Source organism: Kogia breviceps, chromosome 3, assembly GCF_026419965.1.
Source record: "Kogia breviceps isolate mKogBre1 chromosome 3, mKogBre1 haplotype 1, whole genome shotgun sequence".
In the NCBI taxonomy this organism is placed as follows: domain Eukaryota; kingdom Metazoa; phylum Chordata; class Mammalia; order Artiodactyla; family Physeteridae; genus Kogia; species Kogia breviceps.
Window position 1 is genome coordinate 37,220,976 of NC_081312.1, and position 20,768 is coordinate 37,241,743.

A 20,768-nucleotide genomic window follows, 5' to 3' on the forward strand; every position below is an offset into this window, starting at 1 on the left:
GATAAAGCATTTTAAGATGTGGGACCGTTACATTTGGCTATAGTATTTGTAAATATAATGATAGGTTATTTTTTTTTTTTTTTTTTGCGGTATGCGGGCCTCTCACTGTTGTGGCCTCTCCCGTTGCGGAGCACAGGCTCCGGAAGCGCAGGCCCAGCAGCCACGGCTCACGGGCTTAGTTGCTCCGCTGCATGTGGGATCTTCCCGGACCAGGGCACGAACCCGTATCTCCTGCATCGGCAGGCGGACTCTCAACCACTGCGCCACCAGGGAAGCCCGATAGGTTATTTTTTTGCAACCTCTCTCACATTTTGAATTTCCACCAAAAATTCTGACATGTGACTTCTAAGATGTTTCTGTATACATAGGAAACTTTGGCTATTCCACATACTAAAGAAAATAAAATGAGTGGTCAAAAATGATGAGCAAAGGCTATATAAAAAGCGTAGCTAATAATCTGCAAAGTAAGTTACACTAGAAAAATGTTCTGAATAACTGTGATGTATTGACTCTATTAACATGAGGTAAAATCTGGTTGTGCTGCCTTAACACATGAAAGGTCTATTATGCAAACAAATTTGGATGAACTTATATGTGTGTGTGTGTGTGTGTGTGTGTGTGTATATATATATATGACTTATTTTTTTAACAGATTTGAGTTTGTTTCATGTTATAAACTTGGAACATTTAGCCCCTTATTTGATTCAATATATTTGCAAAGTCTGCCATCAGTATATATGTTAAAAGTTCTAGATGGGAATTTTGAAGAAAGGGCACTGAGTTTAAAGTCAGACTTGAACTGAAGTTCTACCAGCACCATTTAACAGCTAGTTGTCTGACTTTGGGTACCTTTCTTGCCTTCTCTGAGCCTGTGGTTTCTTAAGCAGAAAATGGAAGTAATACAGTACCTGCTTCACTACCTCATAGGATCAAAAAAAGATAGTGTAGGGCAGAGGTTCTCAAAGTGTGGTCCAAGGACCCCTTGAAGGTTCCTGAAACCCTTTCAGTGGGTTTACAAGTATCTCCCTTTTGCCAAGGCCAAATTCTCTTAATACATTTGAACCAAAACAACATGTGGCAACAGATTGATTGCAGAAGCAGAGAAAAGAACCCAGCTGTATTTTTTAAAGCCAGGTATTAAAGAGGATTGCAAAATATAAAGCAATGCCACCCTTCTCACTTAAAAAAAAATTATTTTTTAGAATAAATGTATTATTTAATATGTAGTGGGTTTATTGTTATTTCAAATATATTAAAATTTTAAAAATTTCTCTTAATTCTGTATATGGTAAATATTGATAAATATAATCCACATAAACAGCAGTTCTTAACAGCCATTAATACTTTTCTTAAGAGTGTAAATGGATCTTGAGGCCAAAACTTTTTAGAACTGCTGATAAAGGGTGACGGCTGAGTTCCTATCAGGACAATTCTGCAAATAAACATGAACTTGAAAAAAAGTTTTAAAAACGACCAGATGGCATTTGAGAGTGACAAAAAGCAAGCAGAAGCTGGAATGAGGTCTATGCTTGGAAGAATGGAACAGCTGTGAATAATTTTCCATTTTTATGGCTTTTAGCCTGAGAGAAGGCCCCAGTTGGGGACATGAGGGGATGGCTAAAACTGTGATAATAACCTGTAGTCTTACTTGCTTGAGGAAAAGAGGACAGAGTTCAGAGTGACCACACAGGTAGAAAGTAAGGAGGAAAATCCTAGAAAGGATGTTGGGGGGAGACTCCAAATCCTGTATCTAAGCTGAGCTTGGATCTCTTGCCAGCCCCTAAATGTATACTTGTGTTGAACAGCCTCCAAATAGCACACCTAGCACTAAAAAAAACCACCTCTTAGAGAAATGGAAATAAAAACAAAAATAAACTAATGAGACCTAATGAAACTTAAAAGCTTTTGCACAGCAAAGGAAACCATAAACAAGACTAAAAGACAACCCTCAGAATGGGAGAAAATATTTGCAAATGAAGCAACTGACAAAGGATTAATCTCCAAAATTTACAAGCAGCTCATGCAGCTCAATAACAAACAACCCAATCAAAAAATGGCCAGAAGACCTAAATAGATATTTCTTCAAAGAAGATATACAGATTGCCAACAAACACATGAAAGAATGCTCAACATCATTAATCATTACAGAAATGCAGATCAAAACTACAATGAGGTATCACCTCACACCGGTCAGAATGGCCATCATCAAAAACTCTAGAAACAATAAATGCTGGAGAGGGTGTGGAGAAAAGGGAACACTCTTGCACTGCTGGTGGGAATGTAAATTGATACAGCCACTATGGAGAACAGTATGGAGGTTCCTTAAAAAACTAAAAATAGAACTACCATATGACCCAGCAATCCCACTACTGGGCATATACCCTGAGAAAACCATAATTCAAAAAGAGTCATGTACCAAAATGTTCATTGCAGCTCTATTTACAATAGCTAGGAGATGGAAGCAACCTAAGTGTCCATCATCGGATGAATGGATAAAGAAGATGTGGCACATATATACAATGGAATATTACTCAGCCATAAATAAAAAGAAATGAAATTGAGTTATTTGTAGTGAGGTGGATGGACCTAGAGTCTGTCATACAGAGTGAAGTTAAGTCAGAAAGAGAAAAACAAATACTGTATGCTAACACATGTATATGGAATCTAAGGGAAAAAAAAAAAGGTCATGAAGAACCTAGGGGTAAGATGGGAATAAAGACACAGACCTACTAGAGAATGGACTTGAGGATATGGGGAGGGGGAAGGGTAAGCTGTGACAAAGTGAGAGAGTGGCATGGACATATATACACTACCAAACGTAAAATAGATAGCTAGTGGGAAGCAGCCGCATAGCACAGGGAGATCACCTCGGTGGTTTGTGACCACCTAGAGGGGTGGGATTGGGAGGGAGGGAGACGCAAGAGGGAAGAAATGGGAACATATGTATATGTATAACTGATTCACTTTGTTATAAAGCAGAAACTAACACACCATTGTAAAACAATTGTACTCCAATAAAGATGTTAAACAAAAAAACTAAACCACAGGGAGGCAGAACTTGGAGTTTAAGTTCAGCCTAGTTAATTTGCAAAAACCGAAAACATCAGTACGCTTTAGAAGAATATTACGGTACCTATAGTCTTTAGTAATCACAGAGTCTAAGATATCCACAATGACTAGACATATGAAGAAACAGGAAACTGTCACCCTAATTAGTGGAGATTGACCCCAAGATGACCCAGAGGTTGGGTTTAGCTGAGAAGATTTAAAGCAGCTACTATAACTATGCTCAAGGATGTAAAGCAAAATAAGGTGGTAATGTGTGAACAGATTGGAAATCTCAACTGAGAAGTAGATACTAAGAAAGAAAGAGATGAAAATTTTAGTCCTGAAAATATATCTGAAATAAAGAATGGGTTAGATTAGGAATGATGGTGAACTTGAAGATAAGTAAATAGAAATGATCTCATCTGAAACAGAAAGAGAAATAAATTGTGTGTGAAAATTCTCTATAAGCTTCAACACTCTATATTAGCATCAGGGATTAATAGGTTTCTTTCAAGGCCTAAACTCACCTCTTCCCTCTGCATATGGGCTGACTTCATAGTTTGTAAATCATTGCCATCTAAGAATACACTCAAATTCTCTCTTCTTACCTCAACCATCTGCTTTCCACTATCAGAAAAAGAGATTGCTTTTTCTCCATGGCTACCTGCTACACCTATACTTTTTAACTTTATTTATTTATTTTTGTCTGTGTTGGGTCTTTGTTGCTGTGCATGGGCTTTCTTTAGTTGCGGCGAGTGGGGGCTACTCTTTGTTGCAGAGCTTGGGCTTCTCATTGTGGTGGCTTCTCTTGTTGCGGAGCACGGGCTCTAGGTGTGCAAACTTCAGTAGTTGTAACATGTGGGCTCAGTTGTTGTGGCTTGCAGGCTCTAGAGCTCAGGCTCAGTAGTTGTGGCGCACGGGCTTAGTTGCTTTGTGGCATGTGGGATCTTCCCGGACCAGGACTCAAAGCTGTATCCCCTGCATTGGCAGGCGGATTCTTAACCACTGTGCCACCAGGGAAGTCCCTACACTTACACTTTTGATTGCATTCTTTCCGGCTTCTAGAGATTACACCCTTCTTCAGCTTGAAAGTCTTTGATCTGCAGTTCCCTCAACGTCCTGTTCTGTCTGTACCTACCCTTTATGACCTCTGCTTTCTGACATTCCCCTGCAGTCAGATATTTTGCTGTTGCTGCTTTCCCAGACTGTTGTCAGAGGTCACCAGAAACCTCTTGGTCAGCACACTTGGGGGTGTTTGTAATAGGCCTCATCCTGTGTTTCTCTGCAGCTTTTTGTACCATTGCCACCTCCCCCCACCAAGGTTTTTGCCTTTTCTTTATCTCTCTCAATGACAATATATTTTCTTATTTCTCTTCTTCTGTCTAGTTGTTCTTTTCTTGTTTTTCAAGGATTCATTCTTAGCTTTTTACCCCTCTTATTTCACTCAGTAGCCCCATCTAATCCTGGTGACTTCAGCCTTGTTATTGCAGAGAATCTCCTTTCCAGTGCAGCCTGTTGTCTCCACTGGTAACTAAACATTTCTACTCAGATGTCCTAGAGTGGACACATCGAACTCACTGTGTCCAAGATGAAACTTCTCTCTTACCAAGCCAGTTTCTGTGCCTCTCCTCTGGCGTTCTGCTATCCTACCTTTGTATCAACCTAGCACATGGCAGTTACTCTGCAAATAGGACCTGAAGCAATGAATGAATTCTTCCAGTTACCCAAGCTGGAATTCCGAGACTCACTTTTGACTTGATCTTCTCTGTGGCTGACCACATCCAGTCCTCTGCCAAGTCATGTCAGTCTCCATCTGGTATATCTTCTTGTATTCCTTTCTTCATTCCCACTGCTGTTATTTGGATATTGCAGAAGGCTACTTGCTGGTCTTTATTTCTCCATGCCTTTCCCTTGCTAATCTTTTATGTATGTTGCTACTAGAGCAGTTTTGATTCCCAGGCCTAATGATGGTGATTTTACTCATTCTGGTTTTTTTATGCCTAGAATGCTGTGTTCACCTCCTGCCTGTTCATCGAAATCCAGTTCAAATGGATTATTTTTCATTGGGTTTCCTGTCATTTATCTCCTCCTCATAGTGTGTTCTCCAACTGCTGTTATTGGCACACCACTTTTACTTCATGTCATAGTTAATGTGTTTCATGTTTTGTCTCCCTTATTAGCCTATAATCTTGATTGCAACATCATTGTAATTTTTTTCTGTCCCCATGCCTTGTACAAGGCATGCTTTCAAATATTTTTTCTTTATTAAATTTCTCTTCACAAAATATTTGTTCGATAAATGAATTTAACTGTTACTCATAGAACATTAACCACAGATTTTTGTATATGTGGCTTTTTAGTGTGCTATTTTCATTTCCACATGGTTCAACAGTTCATTATACTAATGCACTATATGTATAAATATATATATATATATATATATATATATATATATATATATATGGAACTGTTGAAAACATTTATGATCTGAGGGGGGTTTTTGGGGACAGTTTGTAAGACTGGTTTAAGTTACTTCAATTTGAACCATTTTATTGAATCTAAGATGTTTTCACATACTGAAATCTCCAATATAGAGTTTTATTTTGGTTTTTTAATCTTATAAATTGGTGGTATTTTAGAATCAGGAAAATGTGGTAAATACAATAAATATTGACTTTTGGTTAAATGGCCTTTTGGAACAATACCCACAACCTGGATTTTCGTTTATATTCTTAGAAGATAGACTCAGGTCTCTGTAGGTTCTGTTATCTTATTTCTTACTTCATTGCTGCTTAAAAGCTTTTAAAATGAGATGGTATGGGAGAGTTTTGGTTTTTTACTCAGGGGGAGGAGTAAGGGGAACTACTATGTTTGAATTAGTAGGATTTTTTAAAGTAATGATGCCGAAAGCTCAGTTTCTCTGTACACTGGTGCAGAATCGAATCTTGGAGACAGAGTTTTGGGTGAAGTAGAAAAGGATAGCTTTATGACTTTGCCAGGCAAAGGGGGACACAGTGGGCTCCTGCCTCTAAAAACTATGTGTCCCAACTTGTAGAGGATACTGAGAAGTTTCATAGTAATTGTTCCAAGAGGGCATGATCAGCTCATGGACATTCTTCTGATGGGTTGGTGGTGAGGTAAGTAGGAGTCAGCAACATCAACCTTCAGGTTCCGGCTGGTCTGGGGTCTGCATGCTTGTGGGCAGCATACCATCGTTAATCTTAACTTCTCCCACCTGGAGGGCATTTCAGTATCTCCAAAACAGCTCAAAGATATTGCTGTGTGTATCCCTTGATGGGGAACCAAGACCTTGCACAAAGGCTGCACTATTGTTTCTATGACTGTTTATTTCTCTCTGGTCTAACATCCCCTCGTTTCCCGAATTAACAACTGCTTTAATCTGCCTGTTGGAATTCAGGCAAAGTCATGGAGGCTGAATGAAAGCTATGTCTTGTAATCAAAGAAACGGGGGACACAGGAAGGCTTTGTGCCCAGGAGCCCCAGAGGGCCCTGCTCAGTATCGTATGAATATAGAGTTAAAAGAAGCAAGTTGCAGGATTCCTAAAGTATAACATTATTTGTATAAAATTTTTAAACATGCAAAACAATACCAAACGTTCTTAAGGAATCTGAACACATGCAGTAAGAATGTGATAATGTACAGGAGAGTCATAAACACCAAAATCAAGATGGTGGTTACTTTTGGAGGCAAGGTGGGTGGGGGTGTAGAGTGGGAGAGATGCCAGGGTGTCTCTGCCCTGTTTGTAATGTTTACTTTTTGTGCCCAGGGGTGGGAGCTTGTTACCTTGTTCTCTTTACCTACTGTCTGTCTGGAATATTTCAACATTTTCAAACAGTATAGTTCCCCCCACGCTTAACTCTCTGCTCCCTAGTTTCCCTCCCAGAAGCAAAACTGGTTTCTTTGAACCTTTCCAGACATGTGTACATAAACAAGAATATATTTATGTGTAAATTCCCCCACCTTTAAAAATAAAATAACCACTCTACCACTTTTACATAAATAGTAGTCTTCTCTACACAGTTTTACATTTTGCTTTTTTTACTTACTACGTCTTGGAGATTATTCCATATTAGTACATTATATATGTAGTTTTAATAAAAATAGATATAACCTTTTATCAATAATAATTGCCTTTATCTTTACCAGTTATAATCTAGACTTTGTCCACTAATAAGTATAAATGTTTGTTTTGCTGTGTCACATTTGCTTAAGCAGTAGGAAATCTGGGTTTCTCCCTGATTCTTCTTTGCAGGCTTCCCAGGGTGCTTGATGTGTAGACTGTTCCCTAGGCTCCTTCAGTTGATGAGTCATGTTTTTTTCTGGGAGGTGGAGAGGGAGGACATTGGGGCTCTGGAGTCCAGTGCCTGGGTTTGAATCCCCTGCTCTGCAACTTACGATCAGTGTGATCTCGGGTCAGTTAACTCTCTGTGCTGATTGTTTCTTCATCTGTAAGATGCATTGAGTATTTCCTTTCTCACAGAGTTGAACTGAAAATTAAATGAGTGAAAAATGCCTGACATACAGGAAACAGTATAAACCGTTGACTATTTTTATTGTATTATCCACCACTCAGCATTTTGCTGCCCAAGCTACTGCCAGTCTCCAGACAGCTAAACCCACATTCTCATTACTGACCTCCTTAAGACTTTGGTCTCTCTGGTTAGTAGGAAAAAACTTCATTTCTTTTTTTAGGACCTGCTTTTTTAGAGGAGGCTCTCCCAGCATCCCAGGGATGCCCTTTACACCACAGCTGCCTTCTCTCTGCACAGTTGAGGTGGAGAAGGTGGAGGAAGGAGAAGGTGGCACAGCTTCCCACCTCCCAGGGCCCTCACGAATGTTCCTGCTGCTCTGCTCACACTAGACTTCTCTACCAAAATTGTTTTGCATGTTCTTCCTCATGCGTGATTTTTTCCCCTGAGACCAGTGGTCCCATCCTTCATTCTACTTCATCGAGAACCTCCATGCTTGTATGTGTCTGAGTCCAGTTAAGGTCAGGGATTAGGTTCTTTCCCATTGGGCTCTAGGCCCCATGTGAATCTGGGGATGTGGCTTGACATCTATTTTAAGGGCTCCTGTGACTGATAAGTTACCCAAGCATTATATCATAGTTAGGAGGCCAGTGTCCCCTAAGCATAACAGAGGATCCCTAAGGAGCAGTGACAGCTCTAGCCCAGGCTGGACACACTGTAATGTTATTTATTAACATTTGTAGTCAACATTTGAATAGTAGTTTCCATTACAAGGTGCTTTTCACATAACTTATCTCATTTGGCCCTGAGGCAAGGATCAGTAAGTACCTCATTCCCATTTTTGCCAGTGAGGAAACAGGACTAGAAACTGTGGTTGCATAGATAAAAAAGGACAGACTTCCTTTCACGTCTTTCACGTCACCACACCAAGCCACCTTCTTACCAGATTTTAAAAAGGCCACATTTTATCATTTCAGCAAGGTTGAAGTCAATTGTCATAATGGGGTATTTGATGTTAGCTAAGTTTGGGGTAGAATTAACAATAGTGAAAACTGTTGAATAATTTCATTTAAATTTAGGTCTCCTTGTATTCTGTAGGTTTGTGTTATCTATAGCCAACCTTGTAAAAAAAAAAAAAATCTATATTTTCCTTTTTCTCAGAGCCACAATGGACACAGCTAGCCATAGCCTTGTCCTTCTGCAGCAGCTGAACATGCAGCGAGAATTTGGTTTTCTGTGTGATTGCACAGTTGCTATTGGAGATGTCTACTTCAAAGCCCACAGAGCAGTGCTTGCTGCCTTTTCTAACTATTTCAAGATGATATTTATTCACCAAACAAGGTAAGGATGTGCTTTTGTAAATCAGAAGAATTTTTGATAGTGTGATATAGCTAAGCCTTATTATAAACTCATTTTGGGGATTCTTTGTTATGGGATCCCGTTAGGAAATAATAAAAATTTATAATTCTTTTTTACACATCTGTCATTAAACTCTGTGTAGGGTCCATGGTAGAAGATAAGAATGAAAACAATAATGGCTAAAATCTATTGAAGGCTTATACCATAAACAAGCACTAAGCATTTATCTAATGTAAATTCTGTTATCCATACTTTTTTAGAGAAAAACCGTAACTGAGTTGTTAAGTAACTTGTCCATTTAGGATTATACAGCTAATATATTAAACTCAAATGCAAATCAGTGCTCTTAATCACTAAGTCATTGATTTCTGTTCCATAACACTTTCATACAAGGTTTCAATGTCATAACTCTGCCCACCTTATATTCCGTATTACAGTTCAAATGTCGTTTGTTTCAAATATTTTTTCAAAAAAATTTTTTAAAATTTAGATTGCCCCAGCATGGGGTATTAAGGAGGGGGCTGTAAAGTGGTATCCAGATTCTGAGCTCTTGGAAAAAAATAGCTTTAATACTTCCTAGGTTAAAAGTGATGCAACACTATGATTTTTTAAAAGACCTTACATGGTGGGACTTCTCTGGCGGTCCAGTGGTTAAGACTCTTTGCCTGCAGTGCAGGGGCCGTGGGTTCAATCCCTGGTCGGAAACTAAGATCACATGACAGGTGGTGCAGCCAAAAAAAAAAAAAGTTTATAGTCTAAGAGAGAGGTGATGCATGTAAAGAAAATAATTGCAGTGTAATTGATCTCTTTGCGCCTCAGTTTCCTTCTCAGTAAAACACTAGAATAATATACCCACCCCATGGTATTGAGAAGATTAAATGGATTAATAATATTAAAATGCTTAGAACAGAGCTTTGCACTGTTAGCTGCTGCTATTAATAGTTACTGTGATGTCTATAATAGAAGTGCTGCACAAGGTAGAGTGGAGTGTCAGCAGCCTTATTTTGAGAAGGTTGGAACAGGTTTTACAGAGGCTCTGAATGTTGAAGGATCAGGAGGAGTTTTTCAGATGTTGTAGAGGAACGCAAAAAGTTACAGTTGCAGGCAAAGGGGAAAAATGCATGAAAACATATGCAGATATGAACCAGGCTAGCACATTCAGAAAATGGAGTAGATCAGAATGATTGGAATATATGACATGAAGGGGAGAGGAAGTTAGTCGGGGACAGGTCACGGGTAGTCTTTTCTGCCACGCAAAAGAGTTTCCTGTCCAACTTAAGTGTCAGTGTAGAAACTAGATTAGAAACACTATCTTCACATAAGCCTCATCTGAGAGCAGTGAGTTGGTTCAGCTCTTAAAGCACCTATTGTGTACCAGGCACCATGCTAAACTAAATCCAGGCGATACAAAGGTAGCAGTCCTACTTTGTGGTATCTCTGTTGAGCAACTAAAAATCTTCAGTTAAAACAGCTCTGTGCTGATATAAAAAACCCCTGCCATAGACCATGGCAGTGAGGTCAGAGTCACAGGTAAGAGTGAAACCCAAGAGGGAATCCTAAAATGTCAGGACTAAAGAAATGGATTACCGGTGTACTGACACTTGCTTTCTGATGTATTGACACAGACTTTTGCTTCAGGGAAGGTAAGTCCATCAACTGATTCCATTGTTCCTTGTCATCCAGCATTTCCCTCAGGTTGTTTTTATCCTAATTTTGCAGGGTGTTTCCTGATTTCTTGTTACACATCTATTTCCATCTGTTTTCTGAATTCTAGATTCATATGTGAAAGTTGGGCTTGAGATTAATTTAAACCTTTTCAAAGTTACAGTTGTATTCGTTTGCGATTTAAAGAGTAGATCTATTAATACAGTTTGGAAACCAAAATAAGGTTAGTGTGATTTAAATTCTAAATGGTACCAATTACAATAGACCCTTTTAAAATTTTTAATTATTTTTTATTATGGTACAGTATATGTAAACATAAAATTTGCTATTTTAACCATTTCTATTTGTACAATTCAGGGGCATTAATCACATTCACAGTGTTGTGCAACCATCACCAGTATCTATTTCTAAAACTTTTTATCACCCCAGAAAGAAACTGTAACCATTAAACAATAACTCCCCATTCTCTCCACCCCCAAGCTCCTGGTAACCTCTAATCTATTTTCTGTCTCTATGAATTTTCCTAGTCTAGATGTTTCTTATAAGTGGCATCATATAAAATTTGTCTCATTGTGTCTGGCTTATTTCACTTAGCATGTTTTCAGGGTTCATCCATTTTTGTAACGTATATCAGAACTTCATTCATTTTCATGGCTGAATAACATTCCATTTTATGTATGTACTGCATTTTGTTTATCCATTCATCTGCTGATGGACACTTGGGTTGTTTCTAGCTTTTGGCTAATGTGAATAATGCTGTAATGAACATTGGTCTATAGGTATCTATTTGAGTTCCTGATTTCAGTTCTTTTGGTTATATACCCAATAGACTGTTAAGTTCCTTAAGAGCAGGGTACCTATTTTATTCATCATTTTTCTACCCCCTGGCATGCAGTTTAAGTGCATATCACTTAGGAGTCACTAATTAAATGTTGAACTAATCAGAATATCTGTGTTTCTTAACTTTAGGCAGTAGATTGAATACATGAAGACTTGTTGCTGTGCCCTAAAACTGGTATACAATGAAAATTTAAGCTTTTGTTAATGAGTTTCATCAGGGCAGATTGCTAAGTTAGAACTTCTTAGGAAGAAACTGCTTTAGCCTAAGACTGTGTGTACTGTTAACTAAAAGGCCAACTGGGTTGTTTCATTCTCTGTGGGTCTGTTTTTTTGTTTTTAACAGTGAATGCATAAAAATACAACCAACTGACATCCAACCTGACATATTCAGCTATTTGTTGCACATTATGTACACGGGGAAAGGGCCAAAACAGATTGTGGATCATAGTCGTTTGGAGGAAGGGATTCGATTTCTTCACGCCGACTACCTTTCTCACATTGCGACTGAAATGAGTCAAGTGTTCTCACCAGAGACTGTGCAGTCCTCAAATTTATATGGCATTCAGATCTCAACTACCCAAAAAACAGCTGTCAAACAAGGGCTGGAGGTCAAGGAAGCTCCTTCCAATAACAGTGGAAATAGAGCTGCTGTCCAGGGTGACCACCCCCAGTTGCAGCTTTCTCTTGCTATTGGGCTGGATGATGGCACTGCAGACCAGCAGAGGGCCCATCCTGCTGCCCAGGCCTTGGAGGAGCACCAGAAGCCCCCCATGTCCATCAAGCAGGAGAGATGTGACCCAGAATCTGTGATTTCCCAGAGCCATCCCTCACCCTCTTCAGAGGTGACAGGCCCCACTTCCACCGAAAGTGGTATCAAAATACACCTATGCCATTACTGTGGGGAACGTTTTGATTCCCGTAGTAATCTAAGACAACATCTCCATACCCACGTGTCTGGATCCCTCCCATTTGGTGTCCCTGCTTCCATTCTGGAAAGTAACGACCTTGGTGAAGTGCATCCACGTAATGAAAATAGCGAGGCTCTTGAATGCCGCAGGCTTAGCTCCTTCATTGTCAAGGATAATGAGCAGCAGCCTGGCCACTCAAACCGGGGTACCACAGAGCCTTTGCAGATCAGTCAAGTGTCTTTGATCTCCAAAGACACTGAGCCAGTAGAATTAAACTGTAATTTTTCTTTTTCAAGGAAAAGAAAAATCAGCTGTACTATCTGTGGTCATAAATTTCTCCGAAAGAGCCAATTACTGGAGCACATGTATACACACAAAGGTAAATCTTACAGATATAACCGATGCCAAAGGTTTGGTAATACATTAGCCCAGAGATTTCAGCCATACTGTGACAGCTGGTCTGATGTCCCCCTGAAAAGTTCTCGCTTGTCGCAAGAACAGTTAGACTCATCTTGTGCCTTAGAGTCAGAACTCACACAAGAAAATGTGGATACTATCCTGGTTGAGTAGCAGTTTCTCCTTCAGGATTTTTGTATCAGTTCTGAAAAAGAAAACTCACATGCATTTTTTAATTCATAAATTATTTTTCTCCTCAAGTTCTATTGACTTTTTATTTACCATTTATCCATAGTTTTAAGGCTGTATGTATTAGATCTTCTTATTGTAAGATATATTGATACATAGCTACTAAAATGTAACCTTCACTTAGGGCTGTGAACTTTTCATAAATTAAATCACAATTTAGAAATCAGAAATCAATATAGAAGTATGGAAGTTTTTCCAGGTTGTAGAATCTGTCAAATCAAATCCAATATGAAATAAGTGAAATCTTTTTTAAAGAATATTCTAGACTATCACTTTTGGGTTAATGTTCCACATGAATTAAGCCCTTATAAGGATTATTTTAAAATATTTTCTGCCATATAAGGAATTAATAGTTTTTAATGCATAACTATACGTTATAATGTATAAAACATTTGTTTTAAGGCATAGCTATACCAAATCGTGAGTAGTTTTAAATTACTTTTTACTTACTAGCTCTGCAGCATCTTATGTGGCTTTATTTTTTTAACACTGAGCATACCTCATTTTCAATAAAAAATATTTAAGAGAGAGAAAGGGAGAAGAGTCAGAAACACACACAAAAACTTAAAGAAACAGTAAGATACATACACATAGATAAGCATAGAAGCCCCTGGTGTTAGAGACAGAAATTCAGATAGATCTGTGTTGACTGACACCCTAGTGTTGTTATCTTAATCTAGAGTGTTTTCTTAAAGACCTTAAGGGAGTTTGAGATTTTTATGACCAGAGGTTTACATGAGCTTATGAGGTAAATGATAAAATACAAATTATCTTTCTACCCACAGTATCAGAAGATTTTATAGGCTACCTGGGTTGACATTAATTTTCTAATAATCACCTGAAAAGGTAATTTTTCAGTGGCACAATTTTAACTTTTTTCTGGTCCATAAAACCAGCAGAGTAGGTATAGTCAGTGTCCTAGAACTATGTTTAAAATCCATGACAGCCTTCCCTCTGTGAATCAACTTAACTCCCTTTTATATTGGTAAAACTTACAAAGCTAAAATTCCTGAAAAATTAAAATTGGTGGACTGAATGATAGATTCTCCTGCTCTGTGTAGCTGGGAAATAGCTGGTTAAACTTCACCACAGAGGATAGACCTAAAATTGTTTCTGAGATGTTTAAATTTAAAATACTAGATAGTCAAGGATAACAAAAGAGAGAGGCTTCAGAACAGCCTTATCTTTTTTTGTATGCTGCCTTACTAAATTCTGAACCTCACAGGTATTTTAGTAAATTTAATAAATTTGGTTTGTGAAGATTAGAATTTAACTACATACAGAAACTGTTTGATCTCCTTCCTGACTGCTCACTTCTGCAGTCATTTCCTAACATCAGAGTTCCTCAACAGTATCCGAGTTCAGTCAGGAGGTAGCTCAAAGAGAAATCCAGCTCATTCTAAGGGCACAAAGGTTTTCTCTGGGTTATCAGTGAGTTTAGGTGAATTATGAACGGATAAGTTTTTCTTAAGGAGTGAATGAAGAAAACCAGTGGACATTGTGTAAGGTGGTTGAGTTTCTGTCCTAGACATGGATGGGAAGCCTTGTGGGGTCCGGGTTGACATGTGTTAAGAGCAAAATCTAAGTAGCTATTGATACAGAGTCAGTTGTATTGCGAGTAGTTAAAACAAATGTATTGCTCTTTAGTGTCAGAATTGCATCTAATCTTATACGTAAATCATTTAAGTAATCATTCAAACTCACACTGTCCTCAAAGACTTCATCTCATAGGATGAACACAAATATTAACATTGATTTCATGTATCTTAGGCTATTCTAGATATATTCCCTAGCCTTCTTCAAGTAAAGTTTTATTTTTCTCATTTAGATAAAAATTTTCCTGATTTTTCTCTTCTGTTTTCTTTCCTACTTGCTCAGTTATTAGTCATTGACACAAAAAAGTGTGTATAGCTAAAGGGTGGGAGTAAGTGTGCATATGAATTGTGGTGTAGGGCAGCAGTTCAGGGCAGTCTGGATGTGGCAGACGTTTGCTTTTGGCTGACTGTCCATGATAGACAACATTAACTTAAAGCAGAGATATATCTACTTTTGTTGGGTGTTAAGAAAAGAGTGCTTAACTGTATTTTTATTCTTATTCATAAAGTTCCTTTTAATATTAGGAATTCAAAGCAAATGTTCTTTCCTTCATCTTCACAGTATTCCGTCAGTATTAGGAAGTGGGAAAATGATTACTCCATTTTATAGGAAAAAATCCCAAAACCTGGGTTCCAGAGAGCCCGTGAATAGTGGTGTGGGGAATTGACCCCAGTTTTATCTTTTTCATTCATTCAACAGGAATATTTTTAAAATAGCTGTTTTATGACTAACACTGTGCCCTGAGTGTATTTTTTTAAGACATGATTCCTCACTAAGAAAAATCTACTTTGTATAAAAAAGTCCTTCCAGCAAAACCCTTTAGTTTTGACTACATCATTTGTAAAATGGAGCTATTATCTTAGCCATACAGTATGGTTTGCATGGTGATTACCAAACTCTTAAAACTGGAAATGCTGTGTACACCTTAATGTATTGGGCAAGTACTAGACGGACATTTCCCCTTTGGATCAGCTTAGAATTTTCCCTTCTTTCTAGATCCCACATATAGTTTTTCTCTGGAGGAACACAAACTGTTTCAGTATTTGTCCTTATTAGCCTATTGTCAGAACTCAGTATCTGATAAGTGCAGTCTGCCTTATAAGAAAACCAAAATGTCTTGATTTATCTCTTGAGATTATTATCTCTTTCTCTGATTTTCTGACTTCCCATCTGTAAAGTGTCTATAAGCAATCCCTACCTCACAGGGGTGTTGTGAGGATTTGTATTAAAACTGTGTTAAGTTCTATCAGTATTATTGGTAAAAACCAATCATATAAAGAAAACGACATTCTACATGTTTTCTGCAGCTAAACCTATTAACTTTAGTATTCCAACTCATAAATTCTAGAATGTCTTAGAAGCAGTCATGTACTACTTAATACTCAATCATTAATTGGCAGAATTCTTTTTTTTTTTTTTTACAAATACTCTAGAAACAGCAATGTTGCTAGAATTCCTATTCTACCTACCATAGTTTAACCATCAGCATTTCTCTTCAGCTTTTAACAAGGAGGATATTAATTCTTTGGTGTTACTGGGAATGAAACCTTGCCAAGTTTATTTAAAGTTCCCCCAAACATATTGTTTACATATAGGAAAAGGAACAAAAGCAATGGAGAAAAATACCATTTTCATTTCTCTGATGTAGGTCATCTAAAAAGTAGATGGAGACCAGAAATGGAGCAGGGCGAATAACCAAGTAATTCATTATGTTTTGTCAAAATAGTTAGGCTTCACTTAAAACTGAAGGAAATACATATTAATCATGGAAGAAGATAGTCTGGAAAATGTATAATTCCACTGATGTTTATTTGCACAGGCAAATTCTTGATGTTGTAACTCAGATCCTTGAGAAGTATCCTTTTTTTTTATAGTAATTGAGGTAAAAATAGGCCATGTGAAGAATTTTCATAATGTAACTTGTATCTTTGTATGTTTTAAACTAAATGTAGCTCCGTGGTATTTTATTATAATTAATTTTTGAATTCCTAAGAATGATATCTGTACATTTTTCTTTGCTGTACTTCTGTGTTTGTATGGTTGGAATTTTTTGAAAACTGGTAAGGATATACAATCCTATGCCTGGCTGTCTTAAATATAATGAATTACAAACTGTGATTTTTGTCTTCAAGACCTGGAAGAATCCTTTGTGCTTCAGTGTATATCTGTGCCACACTTGATTAATTAGTAGATATTGCTCCAATGCAATTGATGTTAAGTGTCATCAACTCTTCTGTTTTGTGCCAAATAAAGTCATTTAATCAGATTAAATAAAATATCAACTTAAAATACATTCAAAGAAACTTGGATTTCAAAAACCTGTACCAAAAAAAAAAAAAAAAGGCAAAAGGGAATTTCCTGGTGGTACAGTGGTTAGGAGTCCATACTTTCACTGCCGAAGACCTGGGTTTGATCCCTGATCAGGGAATTAAGATCCCACAAGCTGCACAGCACGGCCAAAAAAAAAAAAAAAGGAAAAAAGCAAAAACTTGTACAGTGAAAGAGGACCACTGAAGAAATCTTCAAAGTACTAGTAATAGTATCACATAATACAGGAGACTAAAATCAATAATATATTGTATGGTTAAACTCGTCCACCTAATGTATTGTGACTTTGCTTCAGAAACATTATTTCAGAAAGTTTCGTATTCTCCATTTGGAATGAAAACTGTGAATTTCATGTATTTTATCATGACAAATAAATTAATGTGACTTCATCATAAACAAAACCTTTTATTAGCTCAGCTTATAGAATGTGTTCTTATTTTACAGCAGTGTCTGCCAAATGTTGTCTTCCTAGTGTTGAGGTAAGTAGTCTCTGTACCAGGTAACATTTTGGATGTGTGATGCAAAAATGTATCAGTGAGTCCAATTCTTACCAACCATAATCTGTGTTAATAGAAAAGTGGTGTCCTAATCAAGTGCTTTCCAACTGCCATCTCTGGAAAGAAAGGTAGTATGTAGTCACTTCCCAGAAGTTTCTTGCTTTGCTCCTTCTTTTCTTCCTTATTTTCCCTCTATCTCCTCCAGTAGCATAATCTGCAACAGTGGTTCTTAGCCAGGACATATTAGTCAGGGTTCTCCAGAGAAACAGAACCACACTGCGTGTGTGTGTGTGTGTGTATGTGTGTGTGTGTGTGAGAGAGAGAGAGAGAGAGAGAGAGAGAGAGAGAGAGAGAGAGAGAGAGGGAGAGAGAGGAGAGAGAGAGAGGGAGGGAGAGGAGAGAGAGAGAGAAAGATTGATTGATTGATTGATTGATTTTAAAGAATTGGCTCATGCAGATATGGAGGCCAAGTCCCAAGATCTACAGTTGGTAAGCTGAAAACCTAGGGAAGCCGATGGTGTAGTTCCAGTACAAACTTTGCAGTTTGAGAATCACAAAGGCAGGAAAAGACCAATGTCCCAACTTAATAGGCAGAAGTTACCCTTTCTCTGAGGAGGGTCAGCCTTTTTGTTCTATTCAGGCCTTCAACTGGTTGGACAAGGGCCACTCACATTGGAGAGGGCGGTCTACTTTACTCCGTCTACTGACTCAAATGTTAATCTCATCCAGAAACACAGACACATCCAGAATAATGTTTGACCAAATATCTGGGTATCCCATGGCCCAGTCAAGTTAGACACATAAATTTAACTATCACACGGAGTGGTCCCCTTGCACCATGGTGACATTTGGCAATGTGGAGGTGTTTTGGGTTGTCACAACTGGGTGGGAGTAGGGGAAGGTTGCTGCTGGCATCTAGTGGGTAGAGAGACCAGGGGTGCTCTAAACATCTCACAGTGTAGAGTATAGGCCCCACAACAAAGAGTTTTCCAGCCCAAAATGTCAGTAGTGCCAAGATAGGCTACTCCTGGTCTAAAAGGGCAAAGTAAGTTTTGTGAGGATTGCCAAGAGCTAAAGGATACAAAACTTAAATTTAGAGATTTTTGTCCCAGTCATCTTTGAAGTTAATACAGTTCTTATGGAGTATGAGACGTGTTTGTTCAGAACTAAATTTCTATTTGTATTCACTTTTATGCCATCTTTTCAAAGGTACAAAATGTGATTATTAAAAATCATAGATGTATTAAGCAACAAGATAGTTTTAAGTCTATTCATGTAAACTTTGAACTAAACAATTGTGTCTGTAATAAGGTCTCTGAAATTAAAATGTGATCATAGTTTGTAATTTGTGTAAATATTTAATCTGGCCAAAAGGTGGCACCAGTGTACCTTTTAAAAGTCTATTTTACATTATGCTCAAATTAGGCATCACTGTTTGCTTAATTCACATTTATTTAATACTTAGCTATTCCTGGATCTTGCTTCACTTTATAGAGTCATGACTAATGAGAATCTTCCTTGAATCCCATAATATATTAGGGACTGAAATATATTGACATCCCTCTTTGATCAAGATGCTTCCAATTTACCTGTATAGCAGCAGATAACTTATTAAAATATCACATTTAGTGTGCTTGTTATATCAAGCATTTCTGAGGATTCTTGTGAGTCTTTAACATTAAGGCTTCGGAATTTTAGTCTCAATCACATTTGTTCTTTTAATCAGACATCAAACTCAGTTTTGGGTGTTCTGCCTGGTCAAAGATAAATCCAGGGACATTTGAGTAAATAATCCCTAGTTTCTTACCTCTTGCTTCTTTTCTTCATATCCGCAACCTGTGAGTTTGGCCTGTATATTTTCTGAAATTTACTTTCTCTTTCAACTGTGATTCAACAACTGGCTTTCTAACAACAACTGCTGTTCTTTATCCCTTTCTTCCCTCACTTCCTTCCACCAGTTTCATTCTCCGAGACGGCTGAGACATTCTCTAATAGAGTTCTTGTACCTTCCAATACTGAGTGAATACAGGCTACCCTTTCCTCCCCATAATTTCTGCTTGCAATTTACTATTAATATTATCCTAGGACTTTGTACCTCATCACCAAATGCTTCTCTTAAATTTATTTTACAACTGATTAGCCAACTTGGGAGAATGAACCTGCTTCCTCCCAGATAAATTCTCTTCCAGTATTTATATAATGTTGAAACTTCTTTCATTGAAACAACTTGGTGATATTGTATCAAAATAATGGAAATAAAGGATCTTCCCTTAAGCTATAAGAAAACCTTGGTGTCCTCTTATGTCAGAAATCTGAAGGAATAGCAGTGCTCTGGGAGAGCTTCTCTGCACAAATGAATTGGTCCTTGCTCTCTTGGGAGCTGGGGGAGAGGCTTGTGCAGGAAGGAGGCCTGGGAAGGAGGCCTTCATCAGCTGCAGTTGTTACCCATTGTCTGATATATGCTATTACTGAATTTCAGGAAGGTTCATGTTAGATTTTTGTGGACCAGACGGGCCTTTGAGGAATGAGATCTTGTGAATTTAGCTCTGCCACATTTTTCTGTAGCGGAAGCCATGTGGTACTTAGTCCAAACCAAATGTAGGAAAGTACCTAATTTAAAAAAAAATTTTTTTTTTTGGTTTCTGGCATTTGTACTAAGTTAGCCTTGTAGGGAGGAAAATCTAAAGAACCTATGGTGGTTCTATAGGAAAAGGATACAACATTTGCAAAATAAGGGAAAAGGTTTTAAAATGCAGACCAAAGATTCCAGTGGAGTGAGTCTCAAAAGATTTTTTTACTGGACCAGTTCTCATTTCCTAACATTGCCCTTCTTTCACATATGTGCATAGTCTGCTGTGAGCTTGGTGGTACCTGTCCTATCACAACATTTTAAAGTGTGGGAGGAAAGGCATATAAATGGAAGGCTCCTTTTTAAAATTTTAAATATTTCCTGTTTCACTGTTAACATCACCAGTTTTGCAGATCTCTCAAACTGGTGGTTATGTTCAGACCCACCACGTAGAGCCATGCAAATTATGCACAATAAACGCTAGGGGGCGCAACTCACCAAATGCGTGCTTCTGGAGTTGGGTTGTATAGTTTGAACAGCTGTGCAAGGTAGCCCTGCCTTTCCTTATTCTGGTTTAAATGTTGAGTCTAAGAAGCCCTTATTTTGAATTTCTGCCTCAAGTAGAAGTGATTTCACTGATGGAGCCAGGAAATTATAGTAAACTAAAATACACAAGTGGTGTAAAGAACAATGAAATCAGAATAAGAAAATGAATACTCCCTAGGTGACACAACTATGTGTTTGTCAAAATGTTAGAACTGTGCACTAAAAAGGGTGTATTTTACTGTATGTAAATTGTACCTTAATGAAAAAAAGGTTAAG

General features: G+C 37.9%; 1 protein-coding gene across 7 annotated transcripts in view; it reads left to right on the forward strand.

Moving 5' to 3' along the window:
- ZBTB25 (zinc finger and BTB domain containing 25) overlaps positions 1-20,768 on the forward strand; it is a 56,245-nt gene that overhangs the window by 4,699 nt on the left and 30,778 nt on the right. For 4 of the 7 annotated variants that reach the window (XR_010839532.1, XM_067028342.1, XM_067028345.1 and 1 more), the window contains exons 3-5: positions 8,701-8,880; positions 11,747-12,690; positions 17,325-17,359. Coding sequence is in view for 6 of the 7 variants with exons in the window: in XM_067028342.1 (XP_066884443.1) it covers positions 8,708-8,880; positions 11,747-12,690; positions 17,325-17,359 (1,152 nt within the window). In the remaining variant the exon portion in view is untranslated. Of the gene's footprint in view, positions 1-8,700; positions 8,881-11,746; positions 15,978-17,324; positions 17,360-20,768 lie in introns of those variants that run through there. The other 3 variants (XM_067028341.1, XM_059059086.2, XM_067028340.1) reach the window with 1 other exon arrangement.